The 23,683-nt window shown below is 40.1% G+C and overlaps 1 protein-coding gene across 3 annotated transcripts; it reads right to left on the reverse strand.

The window, feature by feature from the left end:
* Positions 1-2,207: 2,207 nt before the first annotated feature.
* Positions 2,208-21,929, reverse strand: LOC5513209 (polyamine-transporting ATPase 13A3). Of its 3 annotated transcripts, XM_032382767.2 has the most exons (34): positions 21,446-21,922; positions 21,155-21,187; positions 20,265-20,399; positions 19,944-20,023; positions 19,761-19,833; positions 19,377-19,427; positions 19,213-19,286; positions 19,015-19,092; positions 17,119-17,188; positions 16,672-16,806; positions 15,382-15,448; positions 14,723-14,854; positions 14,219-14,404; positions 13,248-13,358; positions 13,008-13,054; positions 12,600-12,745; positions 11,434-11,476; positions 10,568-10,629; positions 10,153-10,297; positions 9,797-9,889; positions 9,385-9,538; positions 8,680-8,925; positions 8,011-8,273; positions 7,409-7,488; positions 7,026-7,068; positions 6,747-6,821; positions 6,561-6,595; positions 6,338-6,434; positions 5,795-5,867; positions 5,223-5,373; positions 4,638-4,801; positions 4,108-4,199; positions 3,292-3,375; positions 2,208-2,954 (listed from the first exon to the last, which is right to left on the reverse strand). In XM_032382767.2, the coding sequence occupies exons 1-34, from the start codon at positions 21,509-21,511 to the stop codon at positions 2,814-2,816; spliced, it is 3,525 nt and encodes a 1,174-aa protein (XP_032238658.2). In that variant the 5' UTR covers positions 21,512-21,922; the 3' UTR covers positions 2,208-2,813. The 3 variants fall into 3 exon arrangements, with proteins under 3 accessions (XP_032238658.2, XP_032238659.2, XP_032238660.2); XM_032382768.2 differs by lacking the exon at positions 19,377-19,427 and having other exon boundaries at positions 21,446-21,924; XM_032382769.2 differs by lacking the exons at positions 2,208-2,954; positions 3,292-3,375; positions 4,108-4,199; ... (1 more) ...; positions 5,223-5,373; positions 5,795-5,867 and adding an exon at positions 5,968-6,027 and having other exon boundaries at positions 21,446-21,929.
* Between the last annotated feature and the right edge of the window lie 1,754 nt (positions 21,930-23,683).

The following is a 23,683-nucleotide window of genomic DNA, read 5'->3' on the forward strand; positions in this document are numbered from 1 at the left end:
ATATATATATATATATATATATATATATGCTGCAAATATATTTTCCCTGTAAATCACTATATTGCTGTACTAATATGCTTTACTTTTAATTCCCTATATTGCTGTAAATACTATTTTCCCATAGATGAAGACCACAATAGCCTTTTTGCTACTATCAGCCGTCTTTTTGGGCTGCGCAGACTTCCCTGGAGTGCTATCCCGCGGGATGTCCCGTATCACCTCGTGCGGGCAATGCACTGCTGCGGCCATTAGCTGCTGGGGTTCCTGTGTTATCGGATGTTGGCGATGCACGGATATAAGTCGGCTGTGTGACCAAAACGGCTGCAAATAACGGACAAGACAATCGCCAAGTGCGGACAGGAAAATATTTCAACAAAGAAAAGAACTGTGTAAAGAGAAGCGAATAAAAGCAAAAATTGGACGTCTTTGTGAGAACTTTCTCGTTTGACTATCCAAACCCAAAAGATTGCTAATTTGGCGCGCAGTAGGGTAACAGAAATTATTTATAAATCGGCGAAATCACTTGGAAATTTGACATAAATTACACAATGATACAAGTACAAAAGGGTGCCTGGGTCGTTTCTTTTCATCTCGTTTACTTTGTTTTCTTTTTTTCACAAATTTACGCTTAAAATAAAATTAAAAAATCCCAAAGTGAGGGGGGGGGGGGGGGGGGGTGAGGGGAGAGTTATGCGAGTAGATATTTTGGGATCTTAAGGGGAGTGCGAATGGCAAATGGTGATTGGCAAATGGCATTTATTTATACCACCGAAAGTAACCATGCGTCTCGAAGGACATGGATAAATCAAAACAATTATCCAGTAAAGGTCACCAATGCTTAGCATTGTTGGACTTTATTTAACACCTTTAATTTTACGAATAATTAGTACCCATAAGCAATTTGCATTGACAACCTTTTTGAATTAGATGTATACATATCTATTAATCGTAAAAAAAGCTCGAGATACGGGGTGGGGTGAGGGGAGTTATGCGAGCAGACATCTAGGGATCTTTAGGGAAGTTCGAGCTAGGAGGGAGAGGGGGTGAGGGAAGAGTTGGGTGAGTAGATATAAATGGGTCTTAAGGGAAGTTCGATCTAGGAGGGGGGGGGGGGGGGGTGAGGGAAGAGTTGGGTGAGTAGATATAAAGGGATCTTTAGGGAAGTTCGAGCTAGGAGGGGGGGGGGGTGAGGGAAGAGTTGGGTGAGTAGATAGATAGATAGGTAGATAGATAGATAGATAGATAGATAGATAGATAGATAGATAGATAGATAGGTAGGTAGGTAGGTAGGTAGGTAGGTAGGTAGGTAGGTAGGTAGGTAGGTAGGTAGGTAGGTAGGTAGGTAGGTAGGTAGGTAGGTAGGTAGGTAGGTAGGTAGGTAGGTAGGTAGGTAGGTAGGTAGGTAGGTAGGTAGGTAGATAGATATTTTATTCATGGCACCTTATAAAACCTTATATCGGCGTAAATCCACAAATAATTAAATAAATGATATTGAATGGTGTTCTTACTTTGCCTTTTTTTTCTTGTTGTTTAGAATGATTAGGTGACGTCACCGTACGTTGTCATCAAGCTTCACATTTCTTGCCTTCATACATTCAAAAATATGTTTCGCTAAGCGCCGATTCACGTTTTCATTCCGGCTCAATCCCATAATTCTGACGAAATTATTTTCTTTGTTGGCATGATGTCTAACATTGATACCTGCATGCGTTTTAAGGAATTCCAGTAAATTATCCCGATCATTTTTATAGGCCGGACATTCTAACAGAAAATGCTCTTCATCCTCCACTTTACCTGTCGGGCATACTAAGCTTTAAGGGATCTTTAGGGAAGTTCGAGCAAAATAAACATAACATGATCAAAATACTCGCATCAGTCCATGGGATATAGCCTCGTCCCCAGGCTACTCCCTTGCTGTCGGCTCCATGATGCTTTGCGCGGCGAGAGCAGAAAGGGCATGTGACGTCATGGCCATGCAGAGCGTGATTGGCCCGCCGAGAAGCATAGGGGCGAGGCTACATTGGATAATAAATGGTCTTCAAGACATCCAGCCAGCCAATTGAAAGCTCGGGTTCTTAGACAATTCTTTTACTCAAACAAAGATAAAACGGGAAAATTGCCCTCTCAGCGAAACGCTCAATATACCACACAAGGAAAAGAGATCAGCATAAACAGCTCAAGTAACAAATAGATAACCACATTGTATATTTTCTATTGATCATCTGTGTAATTCACTTTGAATAATTTAACCAGTACTATTATGTTTATATACACTCAAAAAACAAACGACCCAGTCTTAGCTGAAATTAGACGTTCTTATAAAAAAACAGAGTGTAGACGACACATTTTTTTTTTGCATAACAGAGACGAAAACTCGCCCGCTGCCCATGCAAGATACCGTTCTATCTAGTGCAATTTCTTGGTCTATTGATTATATACATACGTAACACTTTTGTGTTTGACAAATATCTACAAACATAGAAAAGTCTCACCTCATCGCAAGTGAGAAACTTATAATACCTGGGAGGACTGGGCATATAACTCCATATCATTAGCGCGACCCCTGCGCTCTGATCGGCTGAAGGGCCTCGCTTCACGTTATCACGAACAAGTTTCTCGATAAAATAAGTTCATTATAGAGACCTAAAATTGAAATTTGGCACAAATGTATGTGTAAAAGTGTTCTGGTAAAGATATTTCTAAAAACACAAAAGGAAGTTTAATTCCGGAATTTACGAGCGAAACAAACACTGTAGCGTGAATTGCATTTGCGTCTCTAGTCCGTACCCCGCCCTGTTTAAACCGAAGGCTCGCTATCTGTTCTCAGCATCTGGTGGCCAATGAGGATCGCTTTTGATGTCTTTCTGTATCTTTTTGTAAGGGTTCTTAGGGCCTTTCTTGCGCCGAAGCTTGTTAAGTAAGGTCCTAGTGCATCGTGCGGGAACGATCAAATCCTGCGATAGAATTACTACAGTTAGAAAAGAGAATATGATATATATACTTTATATATATACTTTACAATAAGGATAATTTGGAGGATTTCTTGATTTCCCAAAATAGGGAGGCAGGGTTCGCTGTTACACTTGTACGGATAACAATTTGGGCTTAGCGTGTTTGTTTAGTCTTGATAACAACAAGAATAATAATAGATTGAGCTGTGTCGTAACATGTATAAAGATAAAAAGGTGTTTCTAACATCCAGCATTTTGGGAAAGAGAATGGGAGTGACCTTTTGATGAAGCAGAATCTCGAACCGCCAAATGCTAATTACATATTCTATGTTTTACTTACCTCTACAAATAGAGATATTCCGAAATTGAGGAACGCTATCCCTACGAGTATCCAGCGATAGCTCATGCTTGGGAGGATCTCAAGCTGAAAGGGGAAGACAGTATTCAGGCTGTTGGTATGCGAGTCATAATACAATCTATCATCTATAAGGCCAAAGGAATGTTTCCCAGTATAGTAAGTGATATGGATGGAAGTCAAAGGGGGTATCCCTAGATATTTGCCAATGACGTGCCGAGAGTTTGCTGCTATCACTAATTTGTTTTAATAATACCGTTTTATAGGAAATTAACACCACATTTTATTCAAGCTAATTTTAATTAAGCTGAGCGTTAATTTAGAATTTTAATGTGGGCGATTTTAATTGATACAGGGTATTGTTTAATCTACATATTGTTGTCTATTTAAGTGGCCAACGACGAAAAGCTTGGGATGACTTTTCGAAAACATTTGCGTTGTGTTTAATATAATTTTATTTAGACCTGCACAAATAAAGTTTAACGTTTGTTTAAAGACTCGCGTTAATGTCCTTTATTAGAATATTCTCTTTTTGCGTTTATTGAATTCGGGTTTTTTTAATCAACGTTAATTTTAAAGTGATGGAAATGGTGGTGGTGATGGTGATGTAAATAATGATGGTGGTGATGGTGATAGCGATGGTGATGGTGATGGTGATGGTGATGGTGATGATGATGATGGTGATGTAAACGGTGATGGTGATGTAAATGGTGATGGTGATGTAAATGGTGATGGTGATGGCGATGGCAACGATGAGGATGACATGTCCATGATGACAGTCTGGCCGTGATGGTCACTCACCTCGAAAAATTTATGAAGTCCATTCGGTTTACCAAACAGAACAAGGAATAAAGTGAAGGCGGAAAGCGCCGCTAGGACTCCCAAGAACCACGCTACAACAAGTGACAAACAATGCGTATCAGTACGTAGGTGAAGGACTTCCAAAAACCACGCTATAACAATTAACAAAAAATGCGTATCAATACGTATGTTTCCTTTGTCCTTTTTATTAGCGCGTCCCTTTCCAATGTCACTGACAAACATTTTCCAAAGAAGGCCAATAACGCCGCCATTCCTCGCTCCGCGCTATAGAGATTCACAAACAGCATCCGTCACTTTCAATTGAACGAGTAATTGAGATACTTTCAATCAGTAAATGAACTGTATTTGCTTGCTTTGCAGATCGCTAAGGTATTTCAACAATGGCAAACAAGTGACTGATCGACACTCTAAGAGGGGTTGTGTACTAGGGTCTGGATTCTTTTAGTGATGTCCAAAGAACGTATGAAGTTTTAGAATCCTCTGCCACATCACTGAATCAGTCAACTCACGATTCCGGTAGATGGGTAGACGGTACGGCTTGCCGCGCGCGAATGCGACAGCTAGTATAATGTACTGGAAAGAAGACAGCGTGAAGATGACGGTGTTGTCATGACACTCCTGCTGAACGTCTTTACCTCCCTGGTGCAGCATGGACATATTGACAGGCACGTACCTAGGAAAGTGTCACGCAGAAGCGTTACATATGAAGCGTGACATGCCATGAGTTTGACAAATAAGGAGTGACGGGTAGTCTAGCGTGATATGCATAGCGTGGTTAAAAGTCTAGTGCGTTATGCATAGCGTGACTGATAGTCTAGTGCGTTATGCATAGCGTGACTGATAGTCTAGCGTGACATGCACAGCGTGTTTGATAGTCTAGTGCGACATGCACAGCGTGACTGATAGTCTGGCGTGATATACATAGCGTGACTGGTAGTCTAGTGCAATATGCACAGGGTGACTGATAATCTAGCGTGACATGCACAGATTAACTGATAATTTACCGTGACATGCCCAGCGTGACTGGTAGTCCAGCGTGACATATATAGCGAGATTGGTAGACTGCCATGACATGCATAGCGTGACATACATACCATGACTGCTGCTTGACGTAGACAAATCCGGATACTTGAACAGTGATCTGGATGACGATCTGTGAGATTAGCGAGACTAGCACGATGGGGGCCACTAGACTACCGCCAGGGCGGCGCGACACAAGGATGGGGTAGGGGTGCTGGTATCCCACTGGAATAAACAACATTACGCACTATTAATAACAAACAAATAAAATAATTAATTCATCAGAAATCCCATGATGCAACACAAACTCGTTCAGCTGACGTCCAATGATGCAGCGCGAGCTTATTTACCTGACATCCCATGACGCAACGCCAACTTGTTTACCAGACATCACATGATGCAACACAAACTTGTTCACCTGACATCACATGATGCAACGCGAACTAATATACCAAAAATCCCATAATACAACACAGGCACATACACCCGACAACCTATGGTGCAACACGAACTCACCCATCAGACATTCGGACATCCCATGATATAACATGGTGGATAATCAACCCATCCACCAGAAAAGCCAATGTCTCTTTTGTCACGCATAAAGCACTATGCTACTGCGACTGTAGCGCGTTGCGTTACTCACTGACAAGTGCAAGGCTGGTAATGATGACGAGATCGATGTACAGGAACTGGAAGTCACTCAGGTTAGACCCGATCTGAGAACACATACAAGCAGTCATTCAGGTTAGACTTAATCTGGGAACACATACAAGAAGACATTCAGGTTAGACTTAATCTGGGAACACATATAAGAAGTCATTCAGGTAAAGCTTAATCTGGGAACACATATAAGAAGTCACTCAGGTTAGACCCGATCTGAGAACATATACAAGAAGTCATTCAGGTTAGACTTTATCTGAGAACACATATAAGAAGTCATTCAGGTTAGACTTTATCTGGAAACACATATAAGAAGTCATTCAGGTTAGACTTTATTTGGAAACACATATAAGAAGTCATTCAGGTTAGACCCAATCTGAGAACACATACAAGAAGTCACTCAGGTTAGACCCAATCTGAGAACAAATACAAGACGTCACTAAGGTTAGACTTATTTGGGAAAGAATCTGGCAAGAAATATGCTATAGTCTAGGAAGACATAGCCCGCATGTGCTGCATTACTCACCGAGTATAGGATCAATACTGAGACAAACTGAACGATACTGTACAGGGCCATGTACTTGAAACACGCGAAAGACGTTACAAGAGCACAACGGCCTTCCCTGGCGAGATCAAAAGGAGTTAGACTCAAGGTCTGCATATAATAATTGTACTGTCAGTGATTGCCATTTGACAAGGTTGCATTTCGATACAAAAAGGTAAGTAAATAGCAATTGCGAGATACGTACTTGATAACTTTGGGGACGCACTCAATGTTTGGTATCTGAAAAGACAGGACAACTTATCAAAAGGTCCGATGACCCATCACCAGATTAATGTAGATAACTAACTTTTCACCCCCTCTCTGCTATTGATGGAAATAACCTTTGTCGGTGACCGTGATAAGTCATTTTGTCAGAAAGTGTGGTCCTTACCTTGGAGGTGAAAGGAGAGGCAATGGACGCTTCAGCCTCTGAGAGAGATATGCCAGCGTAAGCCGCCTTGAGCGCCTGAGGAAAGACGGGAATTGTTGCTCAGTGGTGGGCGAGGCTCAGAGATCGATGAAAGCTGATTTGAATGCGTAAACGAATGGCGAAGATGTTAAGGGGAACGGTGAAAAGGTTCATCAGACATCTCACACAGCTACGAGTTAACAATGGTCGAAATTTAGATAATCAATAGATGATTGCTTGTAACTAAAAACACGTACTTACCCCACAATCGTTGGCACCATCGCCACACATCCCCACCGAGTAGCTGATAAAGAAATAAGATAAACTGATAAAAAATGACGTTCAAACTACACATCCCAAACGAGTAGCTGATAAAGAAATAAGATCAATGATGAAACTGATCAATGATGACGTTCAAACCGAGAGAACAGAAAACCTCCCTAAGGTTATGCAAAACGTCATTTTCTCACTGTGAACGTAGACTTTAGGGTCTGTTATTACTTTCAACGATGTGACAACAAGAGAAGACATATTTAAGGATAAGGGGAACAAAAGACTGTCGGGTAGAATGGATGATATAAAAGAACTAGTGGTGCGGGGAGACGAAGTCTGGCATATGACAAATGGGCGAGATGACTGCTGACCCGATTGACTGTAGTTCCTCCACGAGATGGGTCTTCTGCTCCGGAGACATTCTTGCGAACACGGTGCCACACACTAGCAGCTAGACACAACAAACAACATGGTAAACAGCACACGACAACCACAATGGAGATCATTCATATCCTACAGTGCCACACACCAATCGCTAGGAAAACAAGACCAATACTATAACTATGCAAATAGCCTAGTTGCAGGCGTTGGTGTTGTTTATTCGGCGGAAAACCTGGAGTTCACTATCTTTAGACATTAGGGAACACGTTTCTGAACGACAGAAGGCAACCGGAAGTTTAACGTTTTCCGTCTTTGTAATGTTTTTGCTCAATTCCAATGAAAGAAGACGTTTCTATTCTGCCACGCAGTCTAAAATATGAAACCTTCTAGATTTGCGATAGCGTTAAACAAAGATTATCTACTTCCGGTTGCCGTCCAGAAACGTGTTTGCTTAAGTTCCCTAATACTTTGGACGCAGAGGATTGGGACGAGCGATAATTATCAAAAAAGCGCACTCTTCCTTTCCTCTGTATTCATGTTGCAACATGATAAACCAGCAACATCCAGGAAATATATAATTGCCATGACTCACCCTTTTCATAAGCTGTGGTTCGTTCTCTCTTATGTACGCAAACGTCTTGCCAGACACGGCGATGTGGTAGGGGTGGTGGTACCCTGGGATTTCAATTAGCACGTCATTCAGTGATGGGCCACTCTTCTTGTTTCCTGGCAAGACGCTCCAACGAATCTTGTCCACATTGCCTTGCTTTTCAAGCTCCGCTAGGATGACCTTCTCGTTAACGCCGACCATCCCGCACTCTCGGCCTACGCTCACTGCAGTGAGCATGTTGTCACCTATTAGAGGGGGAAGTTAGACATGCCTTGGTGAAAACAGAGGGCTTGGAAAAGGGCTCGTTAACCTGAAATATAGTTAAGGAGCATGTTGTCACCTATTAGAGGGGGAAGTTAGACATGCCTTGGTGAAAACAGAGGGCTTGGAAAAGGGCTCGTTAACCTGAAATATAGTTAAGATATATAAGAAAAAATACTCTCCTAGGAGTCTCCTAGCAAATTAGCAAGTGCGACACATACCATTGATTTTGGTATGTGGAGTAGACAGAAATTTCTACACATAATATCTTCCAGTATTAAATGTTAACAGTGAGGAGTGACTGACAAGTCCCAGGTATATATAGATAGAATACACTGCAGATTGAAGTGGAAAGCTCATACCCCTAACAGGGTTCAAATGACGTCATACCTGTTACCATGACAGTTCGAATGCTGGCTTCTTGCAGTCCTTTGATGACTGCCGCTGACTCGGGTTTGAGGGCGTTCTGCAGGACGAGCAGACCACTGAAGATGAGGTCTTTCTCGATGACGTCACGCTTGGCTCGCTGCGCCTGGTGCCAGGTGACCTTGCTGCCTAAAGCTCCGTATGCCACGCCCAGCACCCTGTAGCCTTCCTTTGTGTACATCTCAAGCTCTTCTTGGAAGTTGGCCGGCACTAAAGGAACAGGAAGTAACAGAAGACAATTTTAGGAGTTGGACTCGACACTCCTTTACACAGTTCCATTCAATTGCAACATCGTGGACGGTTACCAAATCGAATCGAAGCAAACCTCGTGGAAGCATTGTTAGAAAAGGGACAACAAATATACGCCTGGCAGAAACTTTAAGAGCAACCCCAGCCACCCCTTTCCAATGCGCTGTCTAAATAAGACATGACTCACGGTAGTTTGGATTATTCTACGTGTAATACAGTGTAAATATGCCTTTTCCTACAAGCTCAACGTGTTCTTACAGTACTGTTGCTGTCCCAATCATTGGATGGTTAGTCTATGGGCGAACAAACCTGTTTTGGCAAGTTACGCATGGGAAAGTAAAACACATTTGATGTCTTCACTACAGCACATCATTGATTAGAAGTACTTAGGGCACTAGTATTAGTATTTGTGGGTTGTACCTGTCTCAGGCCTGCATAGTGAAGCGATGACTTCTGGTGCGCCCTTGACATACACGTCCATGTGATCAGACCCCAAAATACGGGTAATTACCGTCATACGCTGAACATCTGACGAAAAAGGGAACTGACGGATAATTCCTACCTCGAGCGGCACCTACGAACATGCACGGAATTGAGGTAAGCCATAGAGCAGATAAGCACTTGGAATTTGTTGGCGACAGTTCCTAGAATAGTCAAACTGGCAATAATACCAGATAGTTCATTAGATATATTTGACGGGTTTAAAGTCTTCTTATCCAAACTTCTTATCCAAAAAGCAAGGAAATAGTGACCCTAAACGTCAAAAGCGTGAGCTTAGCCGGACTCTGGACCATCTTGCCGGAGGAGTTACGCTCTTAATTCTCACATATACCTGGTTATCAGTCATTTCCCTAGTCTTTGGTCGGACAGTTGAAGGCGCGATTGTGTCAAACTTCTTGTTGTCTTCCCCTGGCTCATCAAAGACCTAATAAAGACAGGGACAAAAATAGAACTCTTCCAATACAGACAATGGTTACGAAAAACAAAACAAAACAAAAATAGAACCCTTCCAATACAGACAATGGTTACAAAAAAAAAAAAAAAAAAAAAAAATAGAACCCTTCCAATACAGACAATGGTTACAAAAAAAAAATAGAAACCTTCCAATACAGACAATGGTTACGAAAAACAAAACAAATATAGAACTCTTCCAATACAGACAATGGTTACGAAATAAATGTTACACACCCATCCTGTAGCCTCAAACATCTTAATATCCAACGGGTCGCCTGTCAGCTCATTGTCAATCATTGTCAGGGAATGACAAGTTGCCATGGCAAAAAGCATGGGCCCTTGCGGCAGAATGGTCGCATCCTTAACGATCATTTCGAACCTGAAATAGATACATGTTTCAGGAAAATAATATGATACATGTTTTAGGAAAATAATATGACCCATGCTATACTCGATCAAACGAAATGCTTTATACAAGTTTCAAAATCTTGGAAACTAAATGCATCAGTCGAGGCCAGAATTTTGGCAATTGCCCTGGGGTTATGCTTTGGGCTTTGGGAAACATTTTGACCATTTTCCTGGCAATCTTATTACAACTCTGCAATTCTACTTGAAAACACATGTTGTTTATGTTCACAAATAACTGTACCGTGCATCCTCGACTCTTACAACACCAAGAAGATCTAAACCATCTTCTGTCAAAGTGCCAGTCTACAGACGAAAAAAGCAATCAATCGGTGAGTCATCCAATCAATCGGTGAGTCACCCAATCAATCATCGAGTCAGCCAATCAGTCAGCAAGTTAGCCAATCAATCAGCGAGTCAGCCAATCAGTCAGCAAGTCAGCCAATCAGTCAGCAAATCAATCAGCGAGTCACCCAATAAATCATTATTTTAATCACAATCAATCAAAAGAATTGTGTGGCACTACGGTTTTGGTTTTATTTTGAACATTGAAAATATTTTATTATTTTGGAAATTATTATCCACCAGAACAGGACCCGTAAGTTGTGACGATAATAAATCTGACTCACAATAGAGCTTATTATCTAAAAAAACACTTAACACTAAGAAATAATTTCCCAATCCCCATGGAAAACAAAAACCACTCTTTTTTTAACATTCATCTTATCCTGGCAATTATCTTAAAGCGGCCACTACTTTACTTCGATTACATAACAATCGGCCGGAAACCTATCCAACAGGCCAACTATTCTAAATTTTCAGTCACATCCACGAAGAAACTTCCACTAGACACACTGCTTTAACAATTTTGAAATATTGTTCGCGTAATCGAACGTAAGTGAACTGGTGCGATTTTTCGTCTCAAAAGCCCCAAAGTTAAGTTCTTTAGCATACCCTAGCTAACATGACGTCTGCTTACATTTCACATGCAGTCAAAGTAATTTAATTCCATAGCGAAGCGAAGCCATAACTTCCTTTGATAATGACCTAAACGATAAATTTTTGCCAAAAACCAAAAACTTCAAGCTAAGATGAATGCTTAAAACTTACCTTGTCAAAGCAAAACAGCTTTAATTTGCCACACATGTTGATTCTGATGGAGAAAAACAAGACATGTTTGTTTTGTAGCTTGTTTCTCAGTAATTCGCAGTAAAAGGCACCAAAATTACTTGTGGTTTTATTTGGACAACTTGCAGACTAACAAGTTATGTAATTTATCCTTTTTTCAAAATGCCGGCCAAAAAATTTAAGACATGGTGACCAGTGTGGAAAAAGATTATTGTCGTTGTGCTTTAGCTTGAAAGTTAAATTCTGTTAAAGTACTACTTTTTTTCAACTTTCGCTAACACCATGCTAAAAGAGATGGTGGCCATTATGGCAAATGGTCTAGCTCTTGTACGTATTACCATGAGAGTTGAATAGTTGTCATAAAGAAAACGGTCTATTGAGTTCTTATTATGTATTACCTTGTGGACTGAATGGTAGCCATAATGGAAAAGGGTCTATTGAGTTCTTATTATGTATTACCTTGTGGACTGAATGGTAGCCATAATGGAATAGGGTCTATTGAGTTCTTATTATGTATACCTTGTGGACTGAATGGTAGCCATAATGGAAAAGGGTCTATTGAGTTCTTATTATGTATTACCTTGTGGACTGAATGGTAGCCATAATGGAAAAGGGTCTATTGAGTTCTTATTATGTATTACCTTGTGGACTGAATGGTAGCCATAATGGAAAATGGCTTATTGAGTTCTTATTATGTATTACCTTGTGGACCAAATGGTAGCCATAATGGAAAATGGCTTATTGAGTTCTAGTTATGTATTACCTTGTGGACCGAATGGTGGCCATAATGGAAAAGGGTCTATTGAGTTCTTATTATGTATTACCTTGTGGACTAAATGGTAGCCATAATGGAAAAGGGTCTTTTGAGTTCTTATTATGTATTACCTTGTGGACCGAATGGTAGCCATAATGGAAAATGGCTTATTGAGTTCTTATTATGTATTACCTTGTGGACCGAATGGTAGCCATAATGGAAATGGCTTATTGAGTTCTATTTATGTATTACCAGGGCTGGTATTACTTTGTGGATTGAATGGTAGCCATTTTGGAAAGAGGTCTATTGAGTTCTACTGTAGTTATATATTACTTTGTGGATCTAGTGGTGACCATAATGAGAAAGGAACAATTGAGCTCTTGATATGTATTACCTTGAGGGTTGGATACAGTAAATGTACTGCTTTTTTAACCTCTGCAATGCATACACCATGCCAATGGACATAGCTGCCGGTAGAGCTGGTGGCACTGCGATGGTGATCACATCAAGAGATTTCTCAATAATAACACCAATTTTGGCCTAGAAATAACGAAAATACTGTTAGTTAATAGGATTGGAAAACGTGGGTGTGTAAGTGTGGCGTGGGTGTGTACATGGGTGTGTAAGCTTGTATGTTCAAGTTTGCTAAAATTGTGAAGTCCTATCATGTTCTACTTACTTTGCTGACCAAGCCTAATAAGCCTCTGGCTTCGGCTTTTCCCTAATTCAATAAAAGATTGATTGACGGAGTAAAAGTTGATATTCCATGCTCTGTATTCTATTTAGGATGTATTTTACTTACCCCTTGCTGTACAAATACATACACACTGTATGCAAATCCTACGGATGCTGAAAAAGTACATGAAGAACAGTGAGTTGCTGTAAGAATCATACATCACACATTATGCGCCATCATATAATCACATTATATAATTTTAGGACCGTCATATAATCTTACGTATCATCCTTCATATAATCTTACCATCTGTCATATAATCTTATATCCCATCATATAATCTTATCATCCACCATGCAATCTTACCAAGCACTGCAAGCATGCTTATGAATCTCATTGAATCCTTGAAGAACTGGAACTCAACTGGACGAGGATTGAGGATAGAACGGATCAACCTCCCTTTTGTTGTGAAGAAACCTAAAAATTTCAAAACAAATACAGTGAGTTCTGAAAGCTAGCTCATATGAGTTACCACAGCAAGCACAAATGAATTACCAAAGCAAGCACAAATGAGTAACCAAAGCAATGCAATGTACAGAACACCTTATAAGTATGCATACTGTACCAATATACCTTAACAAACACAACCAAGATTATTGGCATATAACTTGCTTACTTATTCTGGGGAAGAGTTATTTTTGTGGGAAAAGTAAATCTTTAATTTAAAGAGAACGGGTAGCATAGGAATGACATTTTGTGATTGCCTGATGTCATTCGCATACTCACATGTCTACCCATAACCTATCATAATTAACGTTTTACAGCTTAGCTTGTGACGTTATGCATTTTGTATCAAAGCTGATAAAAACAAATATCATTGTTCTAAAAGGGAATTATAGGGAACAAAAATCCACAAGGATCAATAAAAGAAATTACATTGATTTATTTAACAGTAGAATGAATTGCTTAGCTCTTTGAATCTAAGCTGACAACACAGGAAACTCTTAGTGTGAAAAAAATGTGTTATAGTTTGTCATTGGAATAATTTGCTAGGCAAAGGGAGGTATATCTGGGAGGTTATAGGAGCTCTTTGACGTATTTCAGACGGTGTTTAGGCTAGTCACAAATTAGCATTTTTTGTCTAAAATGCAATTATTGTGTATTGACATAAAACACCCACCATCAAACCTCATTCAAAGAATTTGGGATGGGCCGCTCTCTTGAATGATACTAATAATTTGGGGTTGCCATTCCTCTTAGGCTACTGACTTTGTAATCATTTTATACCTTAACCTACAGCTGATGAAAGTTGGTACTGCTACTTTCAGTGCCCTTACCTGTGCGAATGACAACTGCCAGCACTTTTGCATTGCCGTAGTACCTGGTCTGGATCACTTTAGTGCCGTTGAATAGAGTGTGCCGCTTGTGCACAATTGGACTATACACCTCTGCCTTCTGCTCTTGTGGGGGACCGGTCGGGGTGTGGTGGGGGAGGGGTATCTTGGTGACTGGGACACTTTCACCTGTAATTGTCAGCAGCATTCATGTTAAGATTTAAAATTTTTCAGCAGCACAACAAAGTCATGTGTGCAACTTTCTGTTAAATTCGATTTAGGCATAAAATCATTAAGAAATATGTGAGAAATCTTAAGCACTCAGGAACCCAGTGATTCTTGACATAACATATAAATGTGAGTTTGAAAAATTATCAGCCAAACTATTGCATTTACCAATAGCTTATCTGTAACTGCCTAATACAAATGCAGATGCCAAAAATAGGGTTAAAACATGATATCAAACACTCTGTATTTGGGCAAAATAAATAACCCTTACCAACTCACCTGTGAGCATACTCTCATTGACAATACAATTGCCGCTAATTAGGGCGGCATCACAGTGCATTGTGGTTCCCTGGGGAGGGATAACCACCACGTCTCCTGGTACAAGGTCTGTCGACAGTATCTCCTCAGGCACTTAAGGGCATAACAGAGATTAGCGAATCAACTTGAGACCTTGGACAATGACAATCAAATTGAGAGGTCAACAGTTTGTGAAGATGCATAACGTCTTATAAATTTCAATTGCTTTCTATCCACACTGTTTCTAGTGGTCCTGCCTCCTTTGGACCCAAATTGTAAGAAAAAATGTCCTGTGGGAGATAAAATCCAAAAATTCACCACCCACCCTATTTTATATACATTGCCCCATTTCCTCCCTACTGAGAAGTCCTGACTCTGTCCATGAAATATAATCAAAGTTCAATGTTGTTGCTATTATGATGAAAGAGTATGCACAATTTGTAAATCTTGTCATGAATCTCAGGTTGTGGAGCCATCTTTGTTGGTTGTCATTGCGAGGAAATGCATGTTACATACACAGGGGGGGACCTTTTGGGTGGCAAACTCAACCCAAAATAACAAAAGAAACGGCCATGCCTGTCACGCCAGAGATCATTTACTTTAGCGCAAGTTCCCTATTATTTTAAGTTTTGTCTCAGTACCTCCTTTATTTCTGAGCACAGTGACAACATCAGCATGAGCAACCATATCCCTCAATGCTACAAGGTGCTGGAACAGTACAAAAAACATGTATGTAGTATATATTAAAACCTGGCTTAGTGAGCATTTGCTTTGAACAATGACACCTGAAGTCTAGTAAGGGGTCATCCACACTAACACAGATTCAAAAGTATCCGGATTCATTTTGCCAAAAACACATCATTTGATTCACGTCAACACTATCCTTTTCGCAGCGTGTTCGCCTGGATCCAGCCGTCCACACTAATACGGATTCAAACATTTGAAAACGCTGAAAGGTTCGGGTTGAAGTCATTTTTATGATATGCGCATGCTCAAAGCAGCGGGTGCCTGCGATATGACACCATCATTTTCATACAAATTCGTGCACACTATGGAACAAAGTATACGGATAAATTTTTTATTCACTTTCGATGGCGTTTTTTAAAGTATCTGGATTCGCTGGATCTAGCGCACGTGTGGACGGAAGACCTAAACGTATCAAAAAGTATACGGATCCAAAAGAATCTGTGTTAATGTGGATGGCTACATTCAATTAGTCAAATTTAGTGCAAAGAAACAAGAAAACCTTGCTATGTCTTGGCCAGGAATCAAACCTGTTTTAGCAGAGAGGCCCACACTATTGATCTGCTAACACACTGGACCACCGGGCCACCCCTGGCTATTAGGGACATGCTCTGAACCGTAATTCAGTGCCTGTATAAATTAGTCCATAAAAATAATAAATTCATAATAATGGACGATTCTTTTCAGTCATTTCTTTGTCCTTAGGTCTCCTTAGAGATAGTATCTTTGTCTGTAATTAAGAGGTGTCCAAGGGAGTGTTGTAAGGAAAGCAAGTTTTCCCAAATTAAGGTCTGGTTAACTTCAGTAAGCTTGAATTTTTGCATAGAAGTTCCTTGTATGTAAACCAACATATCAAAAAGTGTTTCTTTCTAATGGATTTATCTTCGAGATATGAGGCTTGAAGTGCAATTTTCAAATGTTCAAAGTATGAATTCTCCTCGTTTTTAGGGAGAAGTTGGGCTCTAATCAGAAATAAAGCCAACTTTGCTCACTAATATCTAAATTTCATATCTTCTAAATTTCTTTAAAATTTGGAATTAAGTTTTTGGTCAGAGGAACTCCTTGTGTGTGGAATCTTGAGCTTATATTTTGACAATTATACAATATATAATACAATATTTTGAAAATTTCATGCCATTTTTTTGCTCTGTCGAGTTGACTGTGTTTTGCATACACTGTACATGTACCTGCTTGGTTTGCCTGATAGTGATGATGATGGAGCCCAAAGACATGATAAAAATGGCAGATGCATAGTAGTAGTAATCATTGGTGCACCACAGCAGAATACTGAAGAGCTGGAAGATGTAGAATGGATTCATTGACTGAAACAAAATTAATAAAGGTCAATGTAGGGTACAGTATTTTTATGCATGGTTACTGCTTAAAAGTGTCTACATAATTATGGAGAGATAAAGATAAATCCAAGAACCAACAGACAGAGGGATGAAAAGATTGATGGTTAAGCCGACTGCTAGACAAACGTGGACGGCTGCAAAGGAGACTAGCCGACTGCTGGAGATGCAGAAAAAGGCAGACTACTGGGGAATAGAGCTGGACAGCTGGTAAATGGCCAGGCAGACAGATATGTGGACAGATCGACCAAGAGACAAGACAAAACCAACAGCCCTACATACCTGTTCGAGGAAAAGCCTCCCATACGACTTGACAGCAACATCAATGAGGTTGGAGCCATAAAGTTGCAGCCTTCAGAAACAAAATAATATCAGGAGACAGGGGCAAAGAATAGCAAAGTTCAAATTGTAAGGTTGTGTTACTTATATTCGCTTTGTTTTTTGCATAGATGTTCCTTGTGTAATATAACAAAATAAGCTTTAGTATTTTTTGGTAGAAAATCCTTTCTTGAGATATTGCAAATTGTAAGACTTGATTTGTCTGAAATTGCCCAATTTGGGCGGAATTGCTTTTTTCATGATCTATGGCAACTTTGCTCAATCATATCTCAGGAACGGATCATCTACCGAAAAATACTGAAGCTTATGTTGTTTTATATTATGCAAGGAACCTCAAGGCAAAATATAAACAAATATAAGCTAACACAACCTTACAATTATAATTTTGCTATTTTTTGCTCCTGTCATATCAGGAGGGTTAGAGGTAGGGGTAAAAGGGATGCTTGTAGAAGGAAAAGAGTAGAGGTGGAGGGGCGCTTTTATTAGGGGTAGGGGTAGGAGGGATGCTTGTATGAGGGATGAGAGGTAGGGTTCGGATTAAGGTAAGAGGTAGGAAGGATGCTTGTATGTGGGGTATAGGTATGGGTAAGGGTAGGGCTACAGAGGAAAAGGGATGCTTGTATGAGGGGTAGGATGAATGCTTGTATGTGGGACGAGGGGTAGGAGGGATGCTTGTATGTGGGATGAGGGGTAGGAGGGATGCTTGTATGTGGGACGAGGGGTAGGAGGGATGCTTGTATGAGGGGTAGGATGAATGCTTGTATGTGGGACGAGGGGTAGGAGGGATGCTTGTATGAGGGGTAGGATGAATGCTTGTATGTGGGATGAGGGGTAGGAGGGATGCTTGTATGTGGGATGAGGGGTAGGAGGGATGCTTGTATGTGGGATGAGGGGTAGGAGGGATGCTTGTATGAGGGGTAGGAGTAGGAGGGATGCTTGTATGTGGGGTAGGAGTAGGAGGGATGCTTGTATGTGGGGTGAGGGGTAGGAGGGATGCTTGTATGAGGGGTAGGAGTAGGAGGGATGCTTGTATGAGGGGTAGGAGTAGGAGGGATGCTTGTATGTGGGGTAGGAGTAGGAGGGATGCTTGTATGAGGGGTAGGAGTAGGAGGGATGCTTGTATGAGGGGTAGGAGTAGGAGGGATGCTTGTATTTGGGATGAGGGGTAGGAGGGATGCTTGTACGTGGGGTAGGAGGGATGCTTGTATGTGGGACGAGGGGTAGGAGGGATGCTTGTATGAGGGGTAGGAGGGATGCTTGTATGTGGGGTAGGAGGGATGTTGTATGTGGGGTAGGAGGGATGCTTGTATGTGGGATGAGGGGTAGGAGGGATGCTTGTATGTGGGATGAGGGGTAGGAGGGATGCTTGTATGTGGGGTGAGGGGTAGGAGGGATGCTTGTATGTGGGATGAGGGAAAGGAGGATGCTTGTATGTGGGGTAGGAGGGATGTTGTATGTGGGGTAGGAGGGATGCTTGTATGTGGGATGATGGGTAGGAGGGATGCTTGTATGTGGGGTAGGGGAAGTGGTTTTATGAGGGGTGAGGGTGGCTTGTATGTGGGGTATGGAAAGGGTAGGAGTGATGTTTTAATGGCATTTATTGAAAGAGCAGCAGAAAGAGTAACTAGGTAGGATAGGGTTTCACAGACTTTAGCGTTATAGGAAAGGTAGTGGGATGATAGGGGTGTTCACACCTCAAAAGTGCCAGGAAAGAAGGCAGGGGTGTTTTTTTAGATCATGAGTTTATACCTGAGAGTGCTTGGAAAGATGGCACTCATGGTTCATACCTGTGAGGTGTGAGGAATGATATTGGTAGTTTGTTAGACACAGGGTTTATACCTCTCTTGTGCTATGTGTACTGAGAGTCCAGGGGCATGTTCATAAATTTGATTGATGGTCTTTTCTTGATCCAAAGCTCTGTATACCAAAAGAAATTATAACTTCATTTATTTGTTCCTAACAGGTTCATAAAATACATTTCCCATACATTTCACATTTCACATTCATTCATAGCTCACAAAAGCTAGGTTAGACTACCTAAGCAATTTGAATACACCCTCGTCAGCATGCCACATGTATTTCAAATGGCGATGGATGAAATAGCGTGATACCTGCATTGGAAAATTGTTCATTTTAGTTTGTCAGTACAGTTAACAAAGGTTACTAGCAATATATATTTGACGTATATTAATTGAACTCACCCTACAACTTTGATGTTTCGACTCTGACCAGTAACTCAGAAGTTTTGTAGACTGTTAGCAGAGGCAAGGATATTAAATAAGCTATATGTAATTATTTTTATTAACCAAATCAACATAATCACAATTGTTAGTTTGGTTATTTACCAATCACTAACGATCAGTAATTGGCAGAATTGACAAAATGCAGATCAATCAAAGTATGGGAAAATAGAACAGAATTAGAGCAGAATTTTATCCATTAAATTTTGAGAGATTAAAGTTAGGGGTTTTTCACAAATTTGTAAGTTCATGATTTTTTTTTTGAAATCTTGAATTTAAAGTATGCTAGAAAATTAAGCAGAAGAAGAATAAGTACTATAGTGGAGTATAACATTAATTCCTCACCTCCTCCCTGTATTTCTGTTTATCTAAGTCAGCAGATTTGTTCTTATTCCCTTCAATTTGGAACTGGTAAACCCTATTTTAAAATAAAGTACAAATAATCTAACTTATGGGAAAAACTATAAAAAAGATTTTTTTCTAATAATAAGGAAATTTGCTAATAAAGAGTCTAATTTGCTGACAAACCTGTTTCCATCGTCATCTGTGGAAAGGCTGGCTTCTCTCTCTTGCATAACTCTTTCTACATTCCAGGTGTGATGGATAGTCTAAATCAGACAAAACAATTATTATGAGAACTTGTGATAGAAAAATAAAAATAATAAGGTCACTAGTTATTTCCTGTTTCAGGTATCTACTTGTTGCTTTTGTTTTGTTTTCATTTTTTATAAATAATTAAGTTGTATCATCCATGGATTCATATTTAAACTGCACTAGACTACATGTACATGAATAAGAGTAAATAAAGTCTCTAAATAACAAAAAATAAAAGCATATTCTATTGTTTACCTTGAGAAGGACATATTTAGCTTTGTGAAGAGGACAGGGAGATGATGTAAGCTTTAGTTTCCAGTCAGGCCTCCAGTATGAAACAAGTACCAGGAAACCGCCAGAACACAGGACCATCAAATAATAAAGAATAATCTACCAAAACACAGGACCACCAAATAAGGGAGTGTTAAAAGCAGAAAGCTGGGGCTTAGCTTAGATACAACCCTGAGGGCCCCAGGTCTGCCAAAGGATTTAAAACAGAGTAATTAACAAATAAATATGTGAAGGATTACATCTATTAAATTGTATAGCATATATACATAGGAAGGTCATTTCTATAGAAAGGCAAAAGTACAGTGAACTGGGACATAAAAAGCATATAACACCTCCCTTCATGCAGCAATGCCGGCGAAACGATCAATGCAGAATCGGGCATGCATAGCTGTCAACTCACCCGCATTAGCCAGGTGTCACAAGATTTTGGACCTCATCACAAGCCTAATTTTTGTGAGAATGTTCATACATTCTCTTTATTCACCCGCATTAACTCTCTTGTGTTTTTTTTTAAACATATTTACTGTATTTCACCAGATTTCACAAAATTTCTGTCCAAGTTGGATTGATAGCTATGGGCATTTGAAGGAAAGGGTTAAGGAAAGTATAACTACAGACATGGGGGCTTCATGCAAGTTAGCAAGGGGCCAACAATGGGGGGAATTTGGAGCTTTACAAAAGATGTCTATTCTGAAACCTACTAACTACCAGAACAGAAATGCCTATCTACCCTATCTCAGAGAGGTCCCCCCAGACAAGATTTTCTATACACAGACATGTCGTATATGGTTTTGAAACAAACAACTGTTTATTAAGTTATATCGTTAGATAAACAGCTGTATTTCTGCAATTACCTTGATAATATTTCCCTCATATCCGTAGCAAACCTGGGGGAGAATTTAAAATAACATTAACTTATATACAAGTCTCTGGAAGAACAAGTACAGCAGCTGTCTAAAATCACGGTGTGCAGTAAATAACGGTACATATGCAAGTGAATCCACAACATATTCAAAGTAATAATTAGGCCTACTGTTACTGATAAACAATCAAAGAAAGTTTAAAAGTAATAAAAGACATTTAATTTATACTTAAGAATCGACTTAAGTAAAGTACGTAAAATGTAAATGAAGTTCTAAGCTCACCAATTCGTCGTTCGTTCCATCGTCAATTAGACAGCTACAGCTTTTATCAGTGATTTTTCTCCCCATTTGAAGTCAAAAGGTCCACAATAGACGTAGAAGGTTTCCGAATTGTTAATATAATAATATTATCCTACCCTCACGAGAATTGAGTATCGAATTTCACTTTTGTATCCCGCTCAATTCCGCTTCGCTCTGGAATTTGTAGCGGAAAGAAACCATATACAACTAACTGCTTCCTAGAATATACCCTTTCACGTAGACCTGGGGTGTCGTACCGAGCAAAAGCATTGTTATGACAGCGTTTAATATGGTCTTCTAAATCGTGAACATGTGCTTCGCACCACGAAGCACAATCAATGCCGGCATGCATTGCGGTCATCTCGAGGCTTCAAGTCAAACAAATCTGCAAGCAACCAGCTAGTATTCATGCATGCAAGTATTTCAACCTTCATTTTACGGTACCAATCACTTTGTACGTAAAAAAGACATACATTTGATATATGACGGGTCGGTAATGCCTGGTGCACACTAGCGACATAACGACATGGCGCCCGCGCACTCTTATGGGTCTGTTATGCCTATTGCACACTAGCGACATATCGACATAACGACATGGGCGCGCGCACTCTTATTTTCGACATAAAGACGTGGACATAACGACATAGGAGAAAAAACATGTTTTTTCTTTTATGTCATTGTGTTATGTCGGGCTAAGTGCGCGCGCACATGTCGTTATGTTGTTATGTTGTTAGTGTTCACTAGACATAAATGGTTTGACATTTTGACATAAGCCCGACATAACGGCCTAATGCCTATTGCACACTAGCAACATAACAACATAACGACATGGGCGCACGCACTATGTTTAACCCGACATAACGACATGGACATAATGACATAAAAGAAAAAAAACACGTTTTTTCTCTTATGTCGTTTTGTCCATGTCGTTATGTCGAAGATAAGAGTGCGCGCGCCCATGTCGTTATGTCGATATGTCGCTAGTGTGCACTAGGCATAAGAGAAAAAACATGTTTTTACTTTTATGTCATTATGTCCATGTCGTTATGTCGGGCTAGACAGAGTGCGCGCGCCCATGTCGTTATGTTGTTATGTTGCTAGTGTGCACTAGGCATTAAGACTATCATCTAAAAAGAAAATACATCGCTAGAAAAAAGGCCCGAGCAAGCAATCCCAAGGGAAGTAGGAACACGAGTTTGTTATGTTAAATTCTGATGATAAACCACGATTTTCCATATTATGCCTGGTGCACACTAGTGACATAGCGACATAACAACATAGAGGCGTGCACCCTATGTTTATATGTTCAAGTGTGAATGGCTCGACATTTTGGGAGAAGCCCAACATATAACGACATGAACATAACGACATAATGCCTAGTGCACATTAGTGACATAACTACATAACAACATAGGCGCGCGCACTCCTTAAAAACATGTTTTTTCTCTTATGTCGTTTTGTTCATGTCGTTATGTTGGGCTTATGTCAAAATGTCGAACCATTCACACTTAAACACATGGACATAAGGTTGCACGCGCCTTTGTCATTATGTCGTTATTTCACTAGTGTGCACCAGGCATAAGACCCTGTCAAATTACGACGCGTGCGCTAGCCAAAACGTGCTAGTCGGGCAAGTCAACTAGCCATTTGCAAAAATTCGAGTCAGATATCTGGTCCTCTGAAACGTATTGCATTGTGTGCGGGGGTGGAGTTCGTATATATGTCGGCGGGGGGGGGGGGGGGGGGGGCTTTTTTTTCTTGATACTAAAATATGACTCAGTACACCAAAAACTGGTATTCGGCTCTGCAATATTTTCGTCTTTAATAAAACTTTTTTACTGTCTTTATATGCATTGTATGCCCGGAGTCGAATACCAGTTTTTGGTGTATTGTATTTATTCTTCTAGTTCACGATCACGACAATTTGGGCTTTTTGTATTTTAAAATACGACTCAGAATATCGTTTATAGCTGTTTGCTCTTGTTACCCAGAAGGCAATGTAATCATGTAAATAAAATAGTCAATTAAGTCACGTGTTTGTAGAGAGCTTGATGTCATCCTAAGTGATGGGTAATGATTTTAGGGATAGTTTATTTCTATCGGATATTATAATAAATTGTTTTCTTAAAAAATAGTCGCACGTACTGAGAACTGATAGAAAAATAACATGGTTAATTTTTGTTCCCTTAAAACCACCTGTGTAACTTTTATTCATCTTAA

Source organism: Nematostella vectensis, chromosome 3 (genome assembly GCF_932526225.1).
Source record: "Nematostella vectensis chromosome 3, jaNemVect1.1, whole genome shotgun sequence".
In the NCBI taxonomy this organism is placed as follows: domain Eukaryota; kingdom Metazoa; phylum Cnidaria; class Anthozoa; order Actiniaria; family Edwardsiidae; genus Nematostella; species Nematostella vectensis.

Coding starts and splice junctions, on each gene's coding strand:
- LOC5513209 (XM_032382767.2), bottom strand. CDS start 21,511: ATGGGGAGAAAAATCACTGATAAAAGCTGTAGCTGTCTAATTGACGAT. Junction 8,274..8,679: donor TCGAACTGTCATGGTAACAG/GTATGACGTCAT, acceptor CCCCTCTAATAG/GTGACAACATGCTCACTGCA. Junction 6,596..6,746: donor CCTCTCCTTTCACCTCCAAG/GTAAGGACCACA, acceptor CTGTCTTTTCAG/ATACCAAACATTGAGTGCGT.